Source organism: Ips typographus, linkage group LG10 (assembly GCF_016097725.1).
Source record: "Ips typographus isolate SLU linkage group LG10, UJ_Ityp_2.0, whole genome shotgun sequence".
In the NCBI taxonomy this organism is placed as follows: domain Eukaryota; kingdom Metazoa; phylum Arthropoda; class Insecta; order Coleoptera; family Curculionidae; genus Ips; species Ips typographus.
In genome coordinates this window covers 6,513,420-6,535,073 of record NC_138431.1, presented here as the reverse complement: position 1 = coordinate 6,535,073, position 21,654 = coordinate 6,513,420, and the positions used below count along the sequence as shown (strand labels likewise).

Below are 21,654 nucleotides of genomic sequence, written 5' to 3'. Positions count from 1 at the left end.
TCGACGAAATCTATTCCATCATAATCAGATACAGCTCGGTACTATTCGTGTCAAGGTTTTACCTAAATTACAAAATTCGATGCGTTTTTCTACGCCGCATTTTGTCGCACAGGTGCGTAGCAAAGTTTTTTTTTTGGTGCCCCAATTTTTCGGTACGACCCTGTAAAATTCCGGACCGAAAAAACTAATTAAGTGTTTTGTTTCAGGTACGTCAATCTCTCGTCGTTAATGGTAAGCTGATTCCTTTAGTGTTGGTGAGTATAGAAAACGACAAATCCAGTAACAAAATTTGTAAAGTAATTTTTCCACGACAATACGTTAAACGTTAAATAATTACTTATTGCAGTAAGTTTTAGTTATTATTTTACTTAAATTTTACTGGTTCAAAAACATCAACTGACCTACACTGAGACTCAAACAAAATTAGGATGACGTCACAAATGTCAAGTGATGTGTTTGGTTTTAGAGGCTTCTACGATTTTTACAATTACTTTAGAGGCGTCTGGCATTTATAGCAGCTTTTTTAGGAGTTTATTTAGAGGCTTCTGGCAATTTAAAAATGATTCTAAATGTTTCTGGTATTTACCATAGATTTTTGAAGGATTGACAGAGTTTTTCGAAGTTTCTGGCAACTTTACAATGTATTTAGAGGCTTCTGACATTTTGAAAAACATTTTAGGGACCTCTGGCAGCTTTCGGTGATATCTGGATAATATTTTTACGTTAGGCTTAAAATGGTTTTTGTGACACTTTGGTTTTTTTCTACACCGTGGCAACAATGCAATTTGTTGCGGCTGTGACGTCATCCTACTTTTGGTTTAATTGTCACTATAAGTGTCTTGAAGTTGTTGTATTTTTAGCATACAGGGTGTCCCAAAAAAATTTATGTTTGATCAAACCACTAAGTTCAAGTATAATTCTGTATACTCAATAATAATTTTATACTGAATGTTAAGCACCCTGTAAAGTGAGTAATAAGTAATTAAATTACTTTCACTTTCAACTACTTGTAATTTGCGTGGTTAGGGGAGTTCAATTTTAAGAAAGTAACTTTATGAAGTAATTCATGAACATACTAGTTCAGTAATTTACGGCAAAACGTCGGGTTGAATTAACGCTAGTAATTATACGAAAAAAGAAAAATTCAAGGACGCAGCTACATAGGAAATCATAACAATGACGTATGATAGGATCGTGCCGAATCTTAAAATAACATCGCATTTACACACGTTCAGTAAATACATAGTACGGCTCTATTTATAAATAATCAATTTAATTGATAATGCATAGTTAAGATGCCAGCTGTTTAAGTCAATTTGGCAATGTTGCCGACGTGACAACGCCGCCTGGTGGCTGATGATGTCACAAAACTGGTTGCCGAAGAACAACGTGCGTGCCGGCGTTGCGTAACCAACGTTACTGACACCATTCCCATTAACCCCCTTCTGCCCCCTCCGCGACCCGACCGACAAAACGACTAGCGTGAATAGTTGCAACGTTGCCACGTGGTCGATTAAAAAACAATCCGAAAGAAAGTGAAAATTTAGTCTAGTCAATTTCACCGTCATCATTACACAAAACCGGCTTCCTTACGTAATTTAAGTGAAAAAAGAAAGGCCTGCCATCAAGTGGGTTAGTGGATAAAAGTGAATCTGGGCGCCGACCATTCATTACCATTTGGTACGGCCGGTGGGTGAAGACTGGTCCGCCTGGTATTTGTGTCAGTTGTTGGTTTTTCTGCAATGTTGCCACTTAAACCAAAAAACCCAACAGTTGAATTAACCAAAATTGTCGTTAAAAGTCGACCCAGCCATGCATTAAACATTGGCGCCCATATATCTTACCATGGCCCAATGGTTAATCGATTAAGCAATTCGAACTTTCTCCCCACCGCTGGCGTTCTCCAAAACCTTCATTGGGAACAATGAAGTTAGGTTAGGAATTGCGACACCACCCCTGCCCCTCCACCAACAGAATTTGCATCACTAATTGAAATCAAAAGTAGGTTTGTAGAATCCATTAATTTGTCTAATTAATTCACTATCGGCTATTAATAAAATGAGTGTTGCAACAATGTTTGATTACAGTGATGTTGATGTTGATCATCGATTTGATGAAAATTCAACCAGTCCACACACGCACACGTTTGTCGTAACAGTCCCCAAAAACGGATCCGATTATTGGTTCGGTTGATTTAGAATTCGGTCGTGTTGTGGAGTAATTTTTTCGCTTTCACTAATTGCTTAAATCGACGCCATGAGCGAGAAAGAGAGAAACACAAAGTGTAACATTAAATACATATCGATTAACCAAAATTCGTGCCAACCATTTGTTGTAGTTGTACAGCCAAAATATGGATTCAACCAATTAGATTGTTCATTAAATTGACATTTTAATTGTCCCATTGAGATTACCTTGTGAGGATATGTAAGTGGTTTGTAAATGGTCAAGAAAAAGCAGCTGTCAGCTTTGATACTTTTTTTTGACCAATCACAAACTACCCACTTACAAATATAGTCAGAGCAACAGCTGGCAACGTTGCAATTAAAATTTGTGACAGAACCTATAATCTAACTTTATTGTTTTCTCTTGTGTTTTTAGGAGTGATTTCAATACGTATGCTTTTTTCTCACTCAGCTGTGTTCTACTGGTCTGGAATCGGAGAAATTGAATTTGTCTTTTTTCAGGCAACCCGTTATACATGTCAACCGTCAGTAAAATAGTACTCTAGTTTCAAATAAATGTCAAACGTCAATTGGGACGTGAAAAGTCAAAACAAACGCTGATGGTTATTTCGTCCAATAGAAACGCTCATAGCTACGTCATACTGCCCTCCAAATAATCAATTATTTAAATCCATCGAAAAATTTTTGCACTGAAATTAAATTTTTAATTGGTGGGATAGGCCCATTGCAAACTATATCAAAACGACAGATAAGGATTTTTGATAAGGTGACCTCGATTTGAGGTTTTTAATTGAGTTAAGCGATCCAGTTAATCCAGTATGGTGTAACCAGTGTTCTCGCGTTATTCCCTGTTTCCTTTTAGTAGTGTTGGACAAAAGTGTTTAAAGGCGAGCAGGTCAGTACCTCTCAGATAAGTTTGTTTTTGGATTGAGTGCGTGCAGTACGCATATTTTTTGAAATAAACAACGTTTCGCAAGCCGAAATCAAAAACACTCTCGATTACCGATCGACGAGACGAGAATGTAGGTTTCTAGGTCGGCTTTGTTAACAAACTTGCAGCAGTTTGTTTTTGGTTGCACATTTATTACGTTGCCATTTTTCATCTCTTCTTCTTCTTATTTTATTGGTTTTTGGGGGATTTTGAGGGTTTTGAGCCGCGGACAATCGATTCGGGTCAAGTTTACTAGCTCGCGCTCTCAAATCGTATTTTTATCTTAACGGCAAAAAGTAGGTTATGTTATTGTGATGATAACGATTTTATTTTAATAAATAGTATAAGGACAAACTTTACACGTTGCCACGTCCACTCGAAAGCACCCAAAAAAATCTAACGCAAGAAGGCGTGGGGCAGGTCTTAAGGGCCCAAGATTCAAGGACCACGTGATGCGCGCCATTCTAAGTAGGTCAGTAGGCCGATTCCCCTTCTACACCCCTCCAACCTCACCCTCCCCACTCTTTTTTTTTATTTAAGGGGTTCCACCACGCGCGCTCCTCGCATTCCAACGTTGCCAAATTGTACGAGCTTTCTTATGTTGCAATAAAAATAGGCGTTTTCTGCTGTAAAATTCAATATGGCCGTCATCTTCAATATTGTTTACTAGAGTAAAAGTAAAACAACAAGTTAAGTTAGGTTGACAGCTGACTAAACTGACACAGTTGACAGTTGCACTTCAATGTTTTGTTTAAGTTAAAAAGTGTAAACAAAAAGTTGATTAATTTATAATTCCAAAAACCAAGTTAGCCATTTTCCCAATTAATGGAAAGTAAATATTGTAATTCAAAATCACAGTTGCCATGAATAATAGGCGAGTTTGACGTCACGATGACTTAATTTGACAGTTGATTAATACACTGTTTTGTTCAATTACGTCATCGTGACGTCAAATTTGCTCGGCACACTGGATGGAGCATCAACTCCCACAATCACAATAATTTACATTCTATTTACTCGAAATTGGCGAAACTAAATGGCAACGTATTATGTATTTTTGAAATCAAAAGAAAAAGATCTATCCGTTAATCAGAAGATATACAAGGTGTCCCATTTAAAATAACAAAGTTACGCAAAAAATGTGTCACTAGATTAGATATTTAGCAAAAACCAAATTTTGTCGATTTCTTTTATTCCAACTGGCCGATCTATTATTGCTTGTAGAAAAATAATGTTCAGATAAAAGTTGTAGATGTTTGTAAGGTGAATAAGATAAGGTAATCAGAATATTTCTGTCCTTTGTCACTTTTGACATATGACACAAAGCATAGTTTTCAAAAAATATCAAGTTGAATGGAAAACAAAATAAAGTTACATCAACTGTCAGTGTCACAGAATTAAATCCACCTAGATGGTGCTTGTATTAAAGAACGTTAAAAATTAAATTAATTATCCGGTAGTTGTGTTTATTAATACTAATGTGGTTAAATTTCGCCATTTTAAAAAATAATTACGCACTTTTTGGTATCGTTGGGCAGTGCTTTCCATAAAAAAAAAAAGTTTATGTCATATGTCAAAAATGACAAGTGACAGTATTAATCTGATGAAACACTCACCCTGCGTATATTATTTTTTTTTGTTTCATCCTGGGACTCCCTGTCGAGGTACAGAGACTCAAAATGGCGGTTTTCAAAGTCGTTTTGGGTTTTTACAAAACCCTGTAGGTTCAGACAAAAAGTGAACCGTTAATGCGGTTATTTATAGGTTATAATACTAATTGATCGCACGGCCTTGTCGGAACAATTTGCAAAAAAAAAAATCGGGTAGCGATTTCAAAGCAAACGGTGTAACTAGGCTAATAGGTAACGATGCACTATCATCGATACAGCCGTACACAAATACTACATTGTTGTATTTAATTATCGTAATGGCGGTGAGGAGAAGTGGCAACGTCGCACCCACGCCGCTCTATACGAGATGTGTTGTAAGTGTGTGTGTGTGTGTATGACTTCACAGCACACAGCACTCGCAGCAGTAACATAGACCTGGTTCAATGGAAAGTAGGTCAGTCACTTTCACTTGTTATTACACGGGCCGACTGTAATCATTCCGTACTGAAGCCCCGCAAGAGTCGGTCGCCCAAAAAAGGGGCTCGAATTCGGTCAGTTTCGCGTCGTCGACAGTCGCGTTCGGACGTCCCGCACACCCGACCTAGACCCGTTTTATTTTTTTCGTTCTGTCTTTAGGATCGCGAGTGTGTTTCACTGGATTACTTTTTTTTTCCATTCAGTGTGTGTGGATTATTACTTTTTCTCTTGTATATGTTACTGGATTTGTGCGTTTTTTAAAAAAAAATTTAGTGTTTGAAAAATGTATGAAAAACAGTGGCGTAGATGACGTTGCACTGAGCGATGTTACTTGAAATGGATAACCATTCAACGTTGTTATCCCTAAACATGTCCCCCTTCAATCAGGGGGACTCGCCGGCGGCCACCCAGGCCTCCAGTCCCCTGTACGGTTCACCGCCGGTGTCCGCCCAGTACCAACAGTCCGCGATGGGAATGGGCGGCCACCATCCCGGCGACATGATGATGCACCAAACCATGTCGAACATAGACACGTCCTATTTTTTCTCTTCAGGCACCCAAACGATGGGCGGCATCGATATGGGCGGCGGACCCTACCAGATCCCGATCAGGGCGGGCGCCGCGGTCAGCGACATCCCGGACACCAAGGACGGTATCGAGGAATTGTGTCCGGTATGCGGGGACAAAGTGTCCGGCTACCATTACGGACTGTTGACCTGTGAGTCGTGCAAGGGATTCTTCAAACGGACCGTGCAAAACAAAAAGGTGTACACGTGCGTGGCCGAGCGGAGTTGTCACATTGACAAGACCCAGAGGAAACGGTGTCCATTTTGCCGGTTTCAAAAGTGTCTGGACGTCGGAATGAAACTGGAAGGTGAGTGTCCTTTATTACTCCTAAGGTTGACAAAGAGTTGAAGCTCGCTTTGTTTCGCCAAGACGTCTTTGTTGCGCCTTAATTCACCCCAAAATAACTCGAACAAAGTACTCAAAAAATTCAATTAACAATAAGGAATTTCCACTGTTGCCAAACTGGGACTTTGAAAGTTTTCAATTTAATGGTCATTACCTGGAATATTACACTATCTACAGACAGAATCAAAAAAATCACTAGGGTTGTGAAACAAAAAACGAATCAATCATCCAAATATTGCCACTGATTTCATTAACTAAGTTCAGTTATTCATCGTTACACCAACCAGACCATAATCTCACAATTATCACGTGACTGCACTAATCGTACACAATGGAGTGTCACGTGACAATTGTCAAATTTAAGTTTGCTTGGTCTTCCCAGGAATATACAGTCTCCTGGTTTAATTACTCTTTGTGTTTTGTCACTTATTCTGCCACTCTGTGAATTATTATAATTCTTATTATGTCACTATCACTTTACCAATGTCACTCTTGTTTTTTATGTTACTGTTACTTTATTCTCTTATTCATCCTTTGTTAATAATTCCCATGGCTTGTGTTATAAATATAAACCAAAATGTATTTATAAGTATCTCAAAATGGCATTTCTTACCATCATGAATGATTTTCTTGACAGTTTTCTATTCACTTGCTCTCACCTCTGACTGAGAGATCTTTTTCTAATATACTGTAATGGTTCAGTCAAGACGAAGACACCTCTTCATCTCTCTGTGTCCTGTAGGGGAAGATTGCTGATTTTGGCACACTAGAATGTCTTTTTGCTTTAAAAAGTACCTGAAAAAGTCGTTAGTGTCGCAGAAAATAACCCACAATGCCTCTGTTACTGCTAAAACTACTACATATTGGCCTGAAATAGTTAAATACTTCAAGATTTAGTGAAATTTCTTGTGTGTGTCTCTAATTTTTGAATTTTCTTTAGATTAGAAACTTGTTAGTCAAAAATATTTTAAAGATTTTTTGAAATGATCTGATCATATCTGTAATAATAATAATAATAAACATGGCTCATACACGTCAACTGGACATCTACTGTCAAACTAAGAAAAAAATGGTTTATAGTACGACTTATGACAAGCATAAATTACCTAAATTTTTTAAGTTAAAAAAAAAATAACAATTTTTTTATTTTATTAAAAATAATTAAAATATTTTCCCAAGTCTAACCTAAATGGTCTTTATTATTGCATATATTGCAATGAAAATATATTTCCTGAAATTTCCCAAAACTGTATAGAAGAGAACTTCACAAATAGAATTAACGGGTTTTTTAGATACCACTTAAAGTTACGTAGCCGTTTAAATGACCTCTTCCATTTTCGTCAAATTATGGCGCCTAGCTTGAGCACCAATGGAATGAGAGCGGGCCGTTTTCGGGTGACGTCATACAAGAATTTTTTACCGTGATTGGTCAATACAAATTTGACAATTGACAACAGTCAGTAATGACATTATGCGTAAACAAAACACAAGTCAGTTGTTTCTTTAGTTCTAAGTTCTAAATGTAATTAATTAATTGATTGATTTTTCTAGTCGATCATACTTTTCTCGGTTTATTCCGGCGTTAGTTTTTCGGGTTGTTTTCCTGCACGCGTAATCTACGACCAAAACACGTCGTTTCAGGAACGTTATCCGGTTGAAACAGAGTGAACAACAGTGGGTTTCGAGTTAATAACAAACGATAATTAAAAGCGACCGGATCATTATTCGTTTAACTGGTTTCGCTAAAAACTGGAATCGGTCTAGACACGAGGCTACTTACGTCCCGACGGTGGTTATTTCTCAATTATGCCTTAAGATGCCCATAAAACACATTTCTCAGGGGAATTGGTTTACAATTTGCCTTTCGATAAGATTAGACGACAAACAAGGGGGAGTTTTACAAAAGGTGGGGAAATTAGGCAACAGGTCGGGACTCGGATGATATTTACCAGGTCGTGATCAGTCGAACTAAAGGTTAGTGGGGTGAGCAAATTGGCTGTTAAAGTTGCACCTTTTATGCATCCATTGTTTCATAACTATTGTTGATCTAGGAAATGTGGCAACCGTGGAACCGGAAAGAGTAAATTTTCTGTCAAAACTCAGTCAGATTTGTCTAGTTTATGTAATTTTTTTCGCGATTACTATGCTAAGTCAACGGTTTAGACTGATAAAAACTTAATAACCCGCGGGGTAATTTACTTTGTAAATTTTCCGTCTTAATTAGGTTTGCCAGTTTCGGTGCGGTGCACTCCACTCATGTGTGTACACATGGAGGGGAACCCAAAGACACGCACACTACGATCCCATGGGAATTTACTCAATTAATCCGCCATTTTGTTTTGGTTGAAATCGTATCGGTAGTAGAGAGTAACCGCACCCAAAAAACAAAATCCGTCCGTTATTATTAAAACGTAATTGCCCGGATTCTCGACACGGTCCAGGAAGTAGACTACAATACCTCGCGTCAGGTTTTTTCCTATACACGTCACGGTAGTTAGTCGGCCATTTTTCTCCCCTCCCCCTCCTTACAACACACCATCTTTAAAAATCAAGAGACCTTAACCTTTGAATTGGGTCAAATTGGGGTTGATTCTTGAATAGATGGAAAAGTGTTTAGTAAGTACGCCACTGGTTTCATGGTACTGTAAAGTTTATTTATTATGACAGACTAATAGTAAAAAGCTCTCACTAGTATAGCAGAAATTTGCCTGCACTGTTTTGCTTAAACCTAAATAAGTGTCTTATTTGACTAGACATGGGACGAAGTTTTTTATGTCTATGGATAGCCAATGAAATGGGCTTTTCAAGTTGATAGGTTGGCCTTCAAAGTAGACTACTTATTTGACTAGACTTTGAGGGTTTTTTTTAAACAAATCGGGCAGATACGGTCCTGATATTTTGCACAAACTTAGTACAGTGATTGTCAAATCCAGCACCCTAGCAAAATTGTACAAAAAGAAATTTGATTAAAGTCGATTTTTGTTTGCACTAAGTAGTCAAGCTAACCCAAAACCCATTAGGATAGTAGCAGTGTTTCAGGCAAATTTGAACCTTACGTCAAGATATTTCCAAGATAGGTATCATCACGTGACCGTGTTTTTCTCAATTCTCAACTAGTTCTTAACCAGTCAACAAGTGTTTCGGGTGCACCCAGTCACTAAATCGTAACTAACACGCTTATTTGCATCACTTTGTGTAAACTTTTATATGTCAACGGATAACCAATGAAATGAGCTTTCCACAGATATTTGGCCACTAGAGGGCTCCAAAGTTGACTAATGTTTTCTGCTCAAACTCTCTTATGGATGTCGATACAAATTTGCTGTTTTTATTGTAACATTGATTACTTGTCATATTTAATTCAAAAAAATAATTTATAAAACACTCCTTATCTCTTTTTCGTACAGGCAGTTAAAGTGAAACGAATAGATTGTCAGTTAATAGAATGGGTTAGTGGGTTTGACTGACACTTTTACAGTTTAGAGTCATTAATTTGTCAGTTGTTTCTTTATAATCCTAGTAGTACACTGACAATAGTGTTCAGAAACTGTCAAAACCACTATGTGACTGACTGAAAGGAATAATTTAGATTTGACAAATGGGTGTCGTGTTTGCCAAACTTGATAAACATAGAGGGCGCCACGTGCAACAAGAACAGTGCCGGTACTGTTCGAAATCGCGCTGATTATTCATTCAGTAGTTTCCGGCATCCTAGATTAAGACCCGACCGGTTAAGATAATCGAGCTGAATGCCAAACGCCACCCGCCACACCTATTCGGTAGACAAGAAGACCGATTCAGCTGACTGAGATGGAGAGTGATGAAGAATATCGCGCGACCCAACAACCTAGATCTGATGGCGTTGCGTCACGTGTCGGCTCCTTGTCGCACTTTCCGTTTCGTTGGTTCGCGCTCTTTTTCTGCGATGGATTACGCCATCTACGTGGTCCTTGTTCCCCTTTTGTCGGGTCGCGTACCTAAAAAAAAATATCGTTTTATTTTAATATTAAACGTAATTATCGTAGTACTCGTGTGTGTATACTTGTTATCGGCGCACGATTGTGTAACTTAATTTATTTTAAGATAATGCCGGCCTTGGATGACCTACGACATCAGTTCCTGATTGACCTATCTATAAATCGCGCGTCATCTGTGGACGACGGTTCTGGTGACGTGGCACCCTCTAGCGGTCCGACAATTAAAACCTAGTGACATTTCGGGTTGGCAGACACAACAACGCCCCGGTAAAAGGGCGAGGATCGATGACATTTATACCAGTCTCACGTCCCACTATTACGTGCCATTTCAAGCCTAAAACTTAATAACTTCGTGCTGTATCGGTACTTTTGCCCACCACTATCACCGGATCTAATTCTTCTTTACTTTTTCCACTACCTTCGTGTTAGTCTGCTTAACTAATTTTCTCTATTACCAAAGCACATAATACGACGTCCTTAATAAAAAGCCATTATCAGCGAGGCTTGACCTAATTCCGAGCCCGTTTTGAATGCGCGCGTTTATTATTTTTAGCAATTTTGTGTCGGCTGCGCGAAACTTTATCAGTATTTCGTTCGCCCATTAACCCAAAACTTTGTATTATTCGCTGTTTGTGTGAAAATGCGTTTATTGCACGGTGTAAACGCGGCTTAAGCAATCGACGACAGCTGAAACAATAATACGAGAGCGTTTAGACAAGTTCTCACGCAATTTACTTGACTACTGATCTCTTATTGGGCAACTGAACAAACCTGCTTTTTGTCTAGTTACGAAGCTAACTTCTTAAGTTCGTACGTTTTTTTCTGACGATTTGGTGAAGGTATTACAATAACCTAACTTAAAATGTTTTTGACCCTAAAATCATTCATCAGTCATTAAATGCCAGCTAAACTACCTAAATTGTCAATGTAGGGGAACTCCAATCGACTGGCAGGCATTATGTAAATTAGAAAGTTGTGATGAGTTGATTACGTCACGCCTGGTCAGGTACACACCATAGTTATGCAACCAACATGACGTTGTTAAAGCGACATTACCGGATTTAGGTCAAGACCAAGTGGGGGCAACCATCTAATGTGTTAAGTTAATAATTACGGTTTGTTTATTAGTCTCTATGTGTGTGTTTGGTAATGTTGTTGCTCAACTGTATATAACGCGGGGTGTCCCAAAAAATTTTTAAATTTTTAGTCTCATTGGTTGGCAACAATGGAAAATTGCATTTCCGAAAGCGAAAAGAGTGAAACGTGCGACAGCCCGAAAAACAGCGATTTTGTGCCCCCGGACGTCTGGAAATAGCTTGGAGCGCGACATGCAACGGCCCCAAGGCCACCTTAATCCTGTTTTAATGCGGACGGCCTTGTCGTAGCCGCCTAGGAAGTCTCCCAAAGGATTTCTCCCAGCCAATAATAATAAATAACGTGGCAACACTGCCTCTATATTCTAGTCAACTGTCAAAAAAAATGCGTGCCTATTAGTTCGAATTTTCCACAATTGACATTTTAGTGAATTCAAAATGGCGTTAATCGAAAGAACTGGGATACAAAGACCGATCACGCCTATACAGACAAACCGCCAACAACAACAACAATCCAACCTGTCGCAACAGCCTTTCGGCAATAATTATTGTTTATAACGTGAGCCGTTTGACACAGTTACATTTAAATATTCGAAACACTCTCGCTCTTTGCCGGTTTCGACAATAATAGGCTGGATTCCGGGCGAACATTAGACGACGACCTAGATGCCCGCCAAACCGTGGCAATATCTCAAAGTGCACCCAGAAAACCAGAAAAATCGACACTTGCGGTTCTACACCCCGGAATGTGGGTTTTTTTTTTCGGTCACGTGGTAGGGGAAATTTTAATTTCAACCACACGACGGTTACGTCACACCAGAACGGTGCACCCGTAAGTCAAACAGACACTGCTCTTTGTACGATCTTATCAAAATCGCTTAATCACCAGAAGTGGGTTACTCAATTGCCTAATTGAATGACCGTTGTTACGTAGACGTGTGACGATTCTAGGTATTACAAAGTCACTGCCTCTTTTTGACATTCGCCAGTTGATGCGTAGTGAAGTTACTTGACAGCTGACGAGGTTTGTGGTTAATGGCGTCGTTCTTAAAAATTGCAGATGCAAAGTTCAATTAATTCAAAAGTAACTAAACTATAAATGATAGTTTTAAGTCGCAATTAGCGAAAATAATTACAAATAGTGTATCTTCAGGTGTGTATTGTGCGTACTGGTTAAAATGCGACTGGTTTCAGGCATTTTGAGTAGGACTCGGTATCCAGGGACCAATTCAAGGTATTTCCTAGTTTTTGTTTTTGCCCCAATTTTGTTATAAAAATGTTTTGGTTAATTTTATCTTTTATCTATTGCCTTTAAAAACTCAATTTCATTGAAACAGTAAGTTTGTTTTATTTTAAAGCTCAGTAAAGTTAACAAGAACGAAAATTTCAGTCTTGTTAAGACTACCTTAACGAAATTAAGCACGATATGTACCCTACCCAATCCAAAACAGCGAAAATCTTCACACTATGTTTAACAAAACTTGTGCCCAACCCATCAAAATGGTTTATTTTCTTTAGGGCCGGTACTTTCACCTCCGAATAAATTTATTCTTAGGATAATTTTTTTAGAAATGACGAAATTGACCAATAGCAGCGTCTGATTTCCATAGATATTATTCTTAGAATAAAGTTATTCTGAACTGAAAGTACTAGGCCTTAGTTTAATTGCCTATATCTCAGATACAGGATTGGTCAATCACAAACTAAACACTGTGTGTGTGTGTGTGATTCCTTCACCAAATCATCAATTTTGTCAAGATTTTGTGATACATGGTAATGTTAGTGGTTCTCAAACTTGAGCACCGGGCTTCATTGATAAGAATCGAAAATGAACATCGATGGTACCGAATGGACGGGTTCCGCGAACCCGGCCGTGTGTTTCACCGTGCTATTAATAGACCTTCGACAAGTCTTTGTTACGCAACTCGTTCAAGGCCAGAGAGAAAGTCGATTTGCTCCTGAACCGACATGAAGTTCGCCGCCAAATCTTTTTTTTATCTAACGGTTACCTTTAATTAAAACCTAGAAACTGTTTTTTTGGTTGTTTTTCGCCAGCATCTGCGGTGAGTATGTGCGGTTACTTCAGCCCGACCGAGATTCTACTGGACTGGGTGTCGTATTATCTAACCGAATTTCGGCAGTTTTACTCCAGTTTTGTATGCGAAGTGAAACCGGCCCGAAAGCAGAAAAGAAGTGAAATCAAAACGTTTCGAAATGTTCTCTAGCGTAATGTTTGCGCTTTCGTTTTTCGGCCCGACGCTCTTGCAGTGAGCTTCCTCAGTTTCATCCTAAAATCCACGAAAGTGCTACTTTTTAAGAAATGTATACTTGCGGTAAAAAGTGGTACTCAAGGTCGGTGTTAGTGCGGTTATTTGCGCGAAATTAACGTTCGGTAATGCAGCCGATTTTTCTTTCGTTGAATAGTATGGAAGTAGCCCAAGGTCGACCGTGTATTTACTATTCCGTAGCAATTTTATCAACATTCTGGTTCTTCGGCACATCGCGGAGAAAAATGTTTGTTTTGCGATGTTGTCAAACTTGTTAAAATCATTTTTCCTAACAGTAACGTTCACAACACTTTTAGTGTGTGGAAAAACATTTTTAGAGCCACTATATCAAGTGGTTGAATTCTGAGAATTGCTGCTAATAATGGAACATTTTGCAAATCCGAAGTCAACAGAATGTTTGCGTTAAACACTACCAGTTTACTTTGAAGCAGGATGTTTGGGATCAAATAGCTAGTGCAATTGTTTTTTTTTTGCTTTTGAGGTGTGTAGAAGTGACAACACCGCTCCAATACCATGTGTGTGTGTGTGTTTTAGCCTTACTATATAATTTTCTTTGGTTTTTTGCGTCTGGCGTATCGTCCGCGTTGGTTCTTTGTGCCATCGACTTTGGCCTTGACATATTATTATTTCCTTCTCGCAAAATGCTGCAATACATGATTGTCCTTGTTTGATTGCAGCTGTTCGAGCTGACAGGATGAGAGGCGGCAGAAACAAGTTTGGACCTATGTACAAAAGAGATAGAGCGCGCAAACTGCAAATTATGAGACAGAGACAGTTGGCCGCGCAGACTCTGAGAGGAGCGCAACTGTCCACTGACATGTACAGCAGCCAACCGGGCACGTCGCCCTTCGCCAACATCCACATAAAGCAGGAAATTCAAATACCTCAGGTGAGTAGATGGTTTGACAAGGCTCCACTTTATTTTTTATTTGTTTTGTTGCTAGGTGTCGTCGTTGACGTCGTCACCGGACTCATCCCCATCGCCTATCGCAGTTGCTCTGGGGCAGGTGAATCCCCAAATGCAACTGTCCAACAGCCAACAACCCGCCCTTCAAATAGTGGGCGTGCCGGGTGGCGGTGGCGGCGGTGGTGGAGGTCCGACTGCCTCACAGAACCCCAGCATCGATCAGAAGTTGTGGGGCGCCGCCAACTCCACCACAACGTCACCCCATTCGCTCAGTCCCAAATCGTTCCAGTTTGACACGTCGTTGCCGGGGGTGGCACCCAACAAAGCGTCGCCCCTCATCCGGGACTTTGTCCAGGCGATCGACGATCGGGAATGGCAAAACTCGCTCTACAACTTGCTACAAAGTCAAACGTACAACCAATGCGAGGTTGATTTGTTTGAGCTGATGTGCAAAGTTTTAGATCAGAACTTGTTCTCGCAGGTCGACTGGGCGAGAAACTCGATATTTTTCAAGGATCTCAAGGTGAGTTTACATCCCTGAAGAGAAGAATATACTGAATGTGACATAATTAGTTTAAAATGACAAAAAACACGCTTCACTGTTGGTTAGTTTGACCAATCACTGTGCTGAAATTTACACACTGTGTGTGTAAGGTTAATTCATCAATTAATATTTGGTACTATTTCGTACTGCGGTCTCTTTACAATTTTTTGTTCAGTCAATTGAAGCACGTACGAAAGAAACGGGCACGCCATCGTTAAAATTTATTTAAATGCGGCTCAATTTGGTAAACTGAACGTTGTTTCTCAATAACTCGAGATTACGGAGTTCGACATGGCTTACTATTTGGGTCGCCGGCAATATTGCACACATCATAATGTTTTCTCTCTCTCTCTCTCTCTCTCATGCATATATGCTGCACAGTCACTGTAAGTCTACTGAAACCACTTCCGAAAAGACCCTCCAGGGAGTCAAAAGAAATGAAGTGGTGGCCAAACACAAACCCTCCCTTCGGTGGGTGAGTCATAACCTCAATACGGCCTGCTTTAAAAAGTGTATCGCCTCGATTTTTGTTGAACTTGGCCTCAATAGACGCAATAACCGATATTTTCACTTTCGACAGCAACGTCGCCGGTTTTACGTAATCTACAAGTAAAGTGGGAAAGACTCTTCCTCGCTTATTGGCGACGATGTGCATTTAAAACCTGTCCCTGTCTAATTATGTGGGTTATTAGAATTAACAACAATAATAATGGTAATTCAATGACGACTTGATGCAATCCACGCGGTTATTAGTAGCGGTTTAGTTCGGATCCGTTAGAATAATAATTTTTTCTGTCTCTTTCTGCATCAGGAAGAGTGTTTATTGTTCCGAGTCGAAGGTCCTTCCTAGTCGATTTATCCCCCAATCTGAGTCACGTCGTTTTTAATTAGGCCAGTTCAGAGTTTATTAATTACAGTAACTGCCACGCAACTCGTTACGGGCGCACGGTCATGCGTAAAGGAAATTTGCATTTTTTAATTTTCACATTACTGCTCTGTATTAATTTCAGTTGGGAATGATAAACCCAGTGCAGTGCAAAACTGATATCTATTTGTATCTTGCTCTAACAAACGTCTTTAAAATAGTATGGCGGTAAGAAACGGGACTATTGCTTCCTAATATTGTTGACAAGATTGTATAAATGACAGGAGCTAAAGTCGCATGAGTCCGTGATTCGACGACACGAATACACGAAACTCTTGTAATTGGTCGAAAATGCTACATTCTTATTGGTCGAAATAAAATGTAATTTTTAATTCTCAGGTGACCAGTATACGACGAAACGATTGCCCGAAACGTATTTTATTAATCAAAATTTATTGTTCGTAATTTACGTTTATTTTCGTTTGCGTTCACCATTTTAGACCATTCTATCAAAAATTAATTGTTAAGTGAAAGCACAAAAATGTCTATAAACAAAACAACAGAATGCAGAATTGTGTTTTTATTATTCAGTTTATTACAACAAAAGTTGAACAAAATTCTACTTCATCGGATGTCCTAAAATTTAAAAACCAGATAAAGTATCCCGCCAAAACATTATGATCAATAAGGAAATTATCGGCTTTAGTTCGTTTGGAGGCTAAAGCACATCCTGACTGGTCACGTGTTTGTAAACAAACTGTCTGATAAAGTGGGCACGTGACAGACCTATATTCAGAGCGGTCTGATTGAATAGGCAATCCAACATACCTGTCAAATTTTAAACCAACATGGCCGCTCAAGCATAAACATCGATTTGTTGGTGTCATTTCTGTGCTTTTTTTCTCGGAAAATTTGATGGTTTTTCAGGTTAAATGTATAACTTGATCAGTTTTGTCACATCCATGAGTATTACCAAACAACAAATAAAGCTTAAGTGCAATTGGATATTTCGAATCTGGCTCTTTTTACTGGAAGATTTTACTATTTATTGAAGCCAAGGTAGGTTGTTGAAATTTTAGTGGCATTATGTCTCATAAACTACTTCTATGCATTTTGTCCTAAAATACACAAACAGTGCTGTAATTTAGGCAATTTTCAAAACTGAGTGCTTAATGTTCTTGACAGAATTAAATCATGGCCAGCTTTGTTTGGAGTGAGGATTACTATCCTTGACAGCTGGTCACGCGGTATTAAGCAAATTTTCTAATATAGTGGTCATGTGATATTTGTGTTGCTCGATCTAGTCTGATTGTTGAATCAAAATCAAACTCTCTTATAAAGGTTTGAAATCAATACTTTATGGTATGGAAAACAAAAGCGAATCTAACGCGTTACGCTCTCAACTTTCGATTTTTGCCACCATTTAATGATATTTCGTAATACCAGTCGTCTGAATCGTTCTTGACCCACTAACAATGGCCTACTTGACTAGTAGTTAATAGTTGGAGGGGCGGGGGGGACTCCTCGTGCTGTTAACGACTACAACAACACACAAGCACATCGCGTCGATTCTCTCATATGTTATCTAATTCTAATATACTGACAGCGTTGCCATACTCTTTACACTGTTGCCAATTTTGATTTTAATTAGTATTATTATGTGGTTTAGGTGGACGACCAAATGAAGCTGTTGCAACACTCGTGGTCCGACATGTTGGTGCTCGATCACATCCATCAACGGATGCACAACAGTTTGCCGGACGAAACGACGTTGCACAACGGGCAAAAGTTCGATCTGCTCAGTCTGGGCCTGTTGGGCGTGCCGGCCCTGGCCGACCACTTCAACGCCATCACCGCCAAACTGCAAGAACTAAAGTTTGACGTCAGCGACTACATTTGTATTAAATTTATGCTGCTATTGAATCCAGGTGAGTTACTAGTGTCATTAAGCGGTGAGGTTATGTTTCGATTTGTTGTTTCTATTTTACAGCAGAAGTGAGGGGCATCACCAATAGGAAACACGTGCAAGAGGGGTACGAGCAAGTGCAACAGGCCCTACTCGAATATTGCGTCACGTGTTATCCTCAAATCCAGGTTAGTTTCAGTATTCGTGATTGACTGAACTGTCAAATTACGTCGCACTATTGAAGATTAATTTAAATCATTTTTAGGATAAATTCAACAAAATGCAGGCGATCCTGCAGGAGATTCACTCGTTGGCGGTACGGGGGGAAGAGCACCTGTACGTGAAGCATTGCAACGGTTCGGCGCCGACGCAGACGCTTCTCATGGAGATGTTGCACGCGAAACGGAAATAACGGAGGCGCGGTTGCCGTTTCGCGCTACTAAACAGTTTGTCGTTACCATATCCGTGTGCAATACCGGCCGGCGGTTGATTTTGAAACAATTGACGGACGGCCATCGAAGGGCGGACCCTTTCTGTTTTCTTTTTACCTGTAAAGCTTGGTTCACATGAATACGGAACATTAGCGGAATATCGTTCAGCCAATCAGCGTGTTTCCGTAAGCGGACCGGACTGACAAGTGACATTCATGACAGAAAACAAAACATGCAAGATTTCGCAATTTAATTTGAAATAAAACCAATGATGAATCGCATTTATTTTTTGTCTCTTTCACTCTTTTGTCAATCGACATAGAAGTACTAATTCCGGATACATGAGAACCGAGCTTTAATCGTGTGTCGTACGCGCCCACAGTACCGTCCACCCCCACTCACCATTACTTTTTTTTTTTTTTTTGTAGTAAGTACGAAACTAGTTTTAGAGAGCGGGAGTGATTTTTTATCAATTCTAGGCGGTGTTGCCATGTAGTCACAACTGAGGGTTTTTTTAAAGTAAAAACGCAGAGAATTTGTTACACTGTACTTACGTAAAATGACAACACCGCTCGGAATTGTCTTGGTCGCACGTATTTAGTATTTTTGTTTTAATCGTGAAGGGAGTGCCATCCGGGCTTTGGTTGCGATTTTTTTTTTCTGTTATCGTTTTAAAGGAAAAATACACATTCCAGAGATGCGCTCCTGTTGGGATTGAAGGGCATCCACGTTAATAGTTCAGGTTTAAAAATAAGAGCGTGCAAGTGAATTTGAATGGTGCACGAATGGGTTTTTTAAGACGTTGACGAGCTGATCTGGACAGTTGGCGAATGCGCCTCTATTGTTAAGAAAGACCACCAATCGGCTCGTTGCTGAAACGTCACTCACTTACTAACCGAATAATTTTTCCTTCTACCGCGGTGTCGGAGACTAACTCGAAGCCTACTTTATTATTAGTTGTCTCTTTCTTAAGTTTTTCTCTCTTTTCCTATTAATTGTGAATAGGTTTTGTTAAGCGTCCGGTACTGTGGACGGGTTTTTGATTTTTTTTAATAATAATAATAATAATTGCTACTTTTACTATATACGATATATATATACATATGTAGATAGTGATTGGTTATGTAAGAGCACCCAATTGTTTACGACGTGCTGGTTACCGTGGTTACTCCACTTTAAGTGTCAAAAATTCTGAAACGCCCTCTGGCGGTCGTCATCAACTTAAAATGGGTTCCTATACGTAAAAAGAGTTTTGAAAAACCGGAATAATTTGTTGTATAAAATTGTGATAATGCGGTACTAGACCTGTATTTTGATTCCTCGAAGCAAACTACAATCGAAAACATGTCGTTATATGAAAGCGTTTATTATATTTTTCAAAAAAAAAAACCAAGCAAAGTTAGAGAAAGAGAGAGCATAAAAGTATATATTTATTTTTGTACGCCCGAACTGTGATAAAGGCTATTATATACAATATATACTGTTGTTACGGAACCTCCGTCGTTGCATCACAAAAGGGAATTTTTATTATATAAAATGTTACGAATAAGCCATCACATTGGAATTTTTGGTGTTTTGGGTCCCGCGGCCGGGGATAAAGCTTTATTTTTTTAAAATAACGTGGCTGACCTGTACATAATGTTAAGCTTAAAACATTTAAAACTTGTACAGAGAAAGAGAGTGCGAACCCTCCAAAGCAAAAGCGTAGTGATATTCGTTTTTAAAATATATATGGTGCTTAGCAAAGAAGTATGTGTTACCTGTATTTGTTAATTATTATTATTATTATTATTAATTGTGACAACACACTAAAGCCTGTATCACACTGTTACGGAATTTAAACCCCTTTTTTTGTACATACTTTACCATTTATAGTTTGATTATTATTATTATTATTATTACTATATATAGATATGTATATTGTTAAGAGGATAGTAGATTGTTAACTGTTGATACGTTTGCGCGGTAAGGCCTACATGACCTAACCTAAAAAAACTGCAAGGGGAGGAAGTGTTTAGAGGTTTCTCCTCCCCCACCACTTTCCCTGTTGCTTACGTCATAAAAATTCTATATTTATATAAAAAGTTGCTATTATACATTGTGTAAAGTTCAACACTAATAATTTTAAAACAAACCAGTGTGATTGAGAGGTTGTAAATATAATTTATGTGGAATAAAGTGAAGTTGTTTGTAGATTTAAATTTAAAATGTTTTTATTAAACACACAATCCCTTATTATTATTATAATTATTTACTTCAAAAAACCCACATCTTGATTAGGCAATATTTGTTCCAACATTTCCATTAAAGCCCCATTTAATCTTGTCCCCACTTTCTGTCCTAAGTCAAGACACTCAAACAAAGTATCCTCATGCAAGGAACCTACTCCTATGGAGGTTATAGTACTGAAATGCTGTCCAGATATGGCCACCACTACAGACCCAACAGAGCACTGTTCCTCCTCCAGACTTGGATCCACTATACAATGCTCTCCAATTTTACACACTGTAACCTATTCAGAATGTTAGATTAAAATTGAATTATACAGAAAGCTTACCAGAATGGGGGCGTTGCTAACATCCAGTCTTTCACAGTCAAAAACATTGTCTGACACTTCAATTTCTATGTTATCTCCATCCACATTGACTGCTTTAATTTTTGGGACTTGAGTATTAAATAAAGCTGATTTCACTGCAAGAGACACGGCATCAAATAAATTGCCCCCACATTCTAAAATCTTTTCTTTAAGTTAGTTAGGTAAGTTGGGGTTTTTTTTAGGAGTAATTACCAAAACATCCACATATAATTTCCAGCACTTGCGTCCTTTCAATATACACATTTTCCTCAAATCAAGAGTGTGGTAAGAACTGTATGCAGATGACAATATATTGACTAATTCAACTGCTAAGTCATCACCACCTCTCCCTTCAAAATCTGGAGTGGCATTGGCTGAACTAAGTCAAATTACCGTAAAATAAGACTTTCAACTGATGAGGCATACTAACCAGTCAACAAAAAATTCGAGTTTTCCCTCTAAAGGTCTTTCAGGCAAGGGGGTGTCCACCTCAATCTTCACTGCCACTAAAACATCAGTATTGGTCAAACGCAACCTAGCCGATCCGAAAGCGTGCTGGACAATGTCCGTTTCCACTTCCACTGACCGGTAGCCTTCCCGATCACGTCCATCAACCCGAAAATTGTCCTATTTTAGTTGTTTTTGGGGCTCAAAACGGCTAGTTGTGTACAAAAGGATACTTACAGCCACACCGTGCAGAATAAACGTTTTTTCAGCTTCGGACAATGCCATGGTTATTGTAGACCTCCCTTAAGGGTTTGAAATGTTAGGAAAGGGGCCCTAAGATGCTTGTTTAGTTACTTAAAGACATGAAACCAAACAAACTACAAAACATAACCTATAACTGTCTGCTGGTGCTAGGTTGCCATGTTAGATTCAGCTTATTGTTTAGACAGTGTTGCCTAACTACTCTTTTCACCACAGTGTCCAGAAGACACAAAATAAAAAACT

At 38.9% G+C, this 21,654-nt stretch overlaps 2 protein-coding genes across 2 annotated transcripts in view; one reads left to right on the top strand and one right to left on the bottom strand.

The window, feature by feature from the left end:
* ftz-f1 (ftz transcription factor 1) overlaps positions 1-20,329 on the top strand; it is a 29,468-nt gene extending 9,139 nt beyond the window's left edge. The window contains 7 exon segments of the mRNA XM_081987823.1: positions 5,758-6,078; positions 14,153-14,364; positions 14,420-14,905; positions 17,461-17,719; positions 17,785-17,885; positions 17,963-18,105; positions 18,107-20,329. Of these exon segments, the coding sequence (XP_081843949.1) occupies positions 5,758-6,078; positions 14,153-14,364; positions 14,420-14,905; positions 17,461-17,719; positions 17,785-17,885; positions 17,963-18,105; positions 18,107-18,140 (1,556 nt within the window). The 3' untranslated portion in view covers positions 18,141-20,329.
* On the bottom strand, positions 20,324-21,553 carry Rrp42 (exosome complex component Rrp42). The gene is made up of 5 exons (XM_081987905.1): positions 21,388-21,553; positions 21,134-21,330; positions 20,917-21,082; positions 20,686-20,865; positions 20,324-20,640 (listed from the first exon to the last, which is right to left on the bottom strand). Exons 1-5 carry the CDS (start codon positions 21,433-21,435, stop codon positions 20,380-20,382), a joined length of 852 nt encoding a protein of 283 aa, XP_081844031.1. The 5' UTR covers positions 21,436-21,553; the 3' UTR covers positions 20,324-20,379.
* Positions 21,554-21,654: the final 101 nt, after the last annotated feature.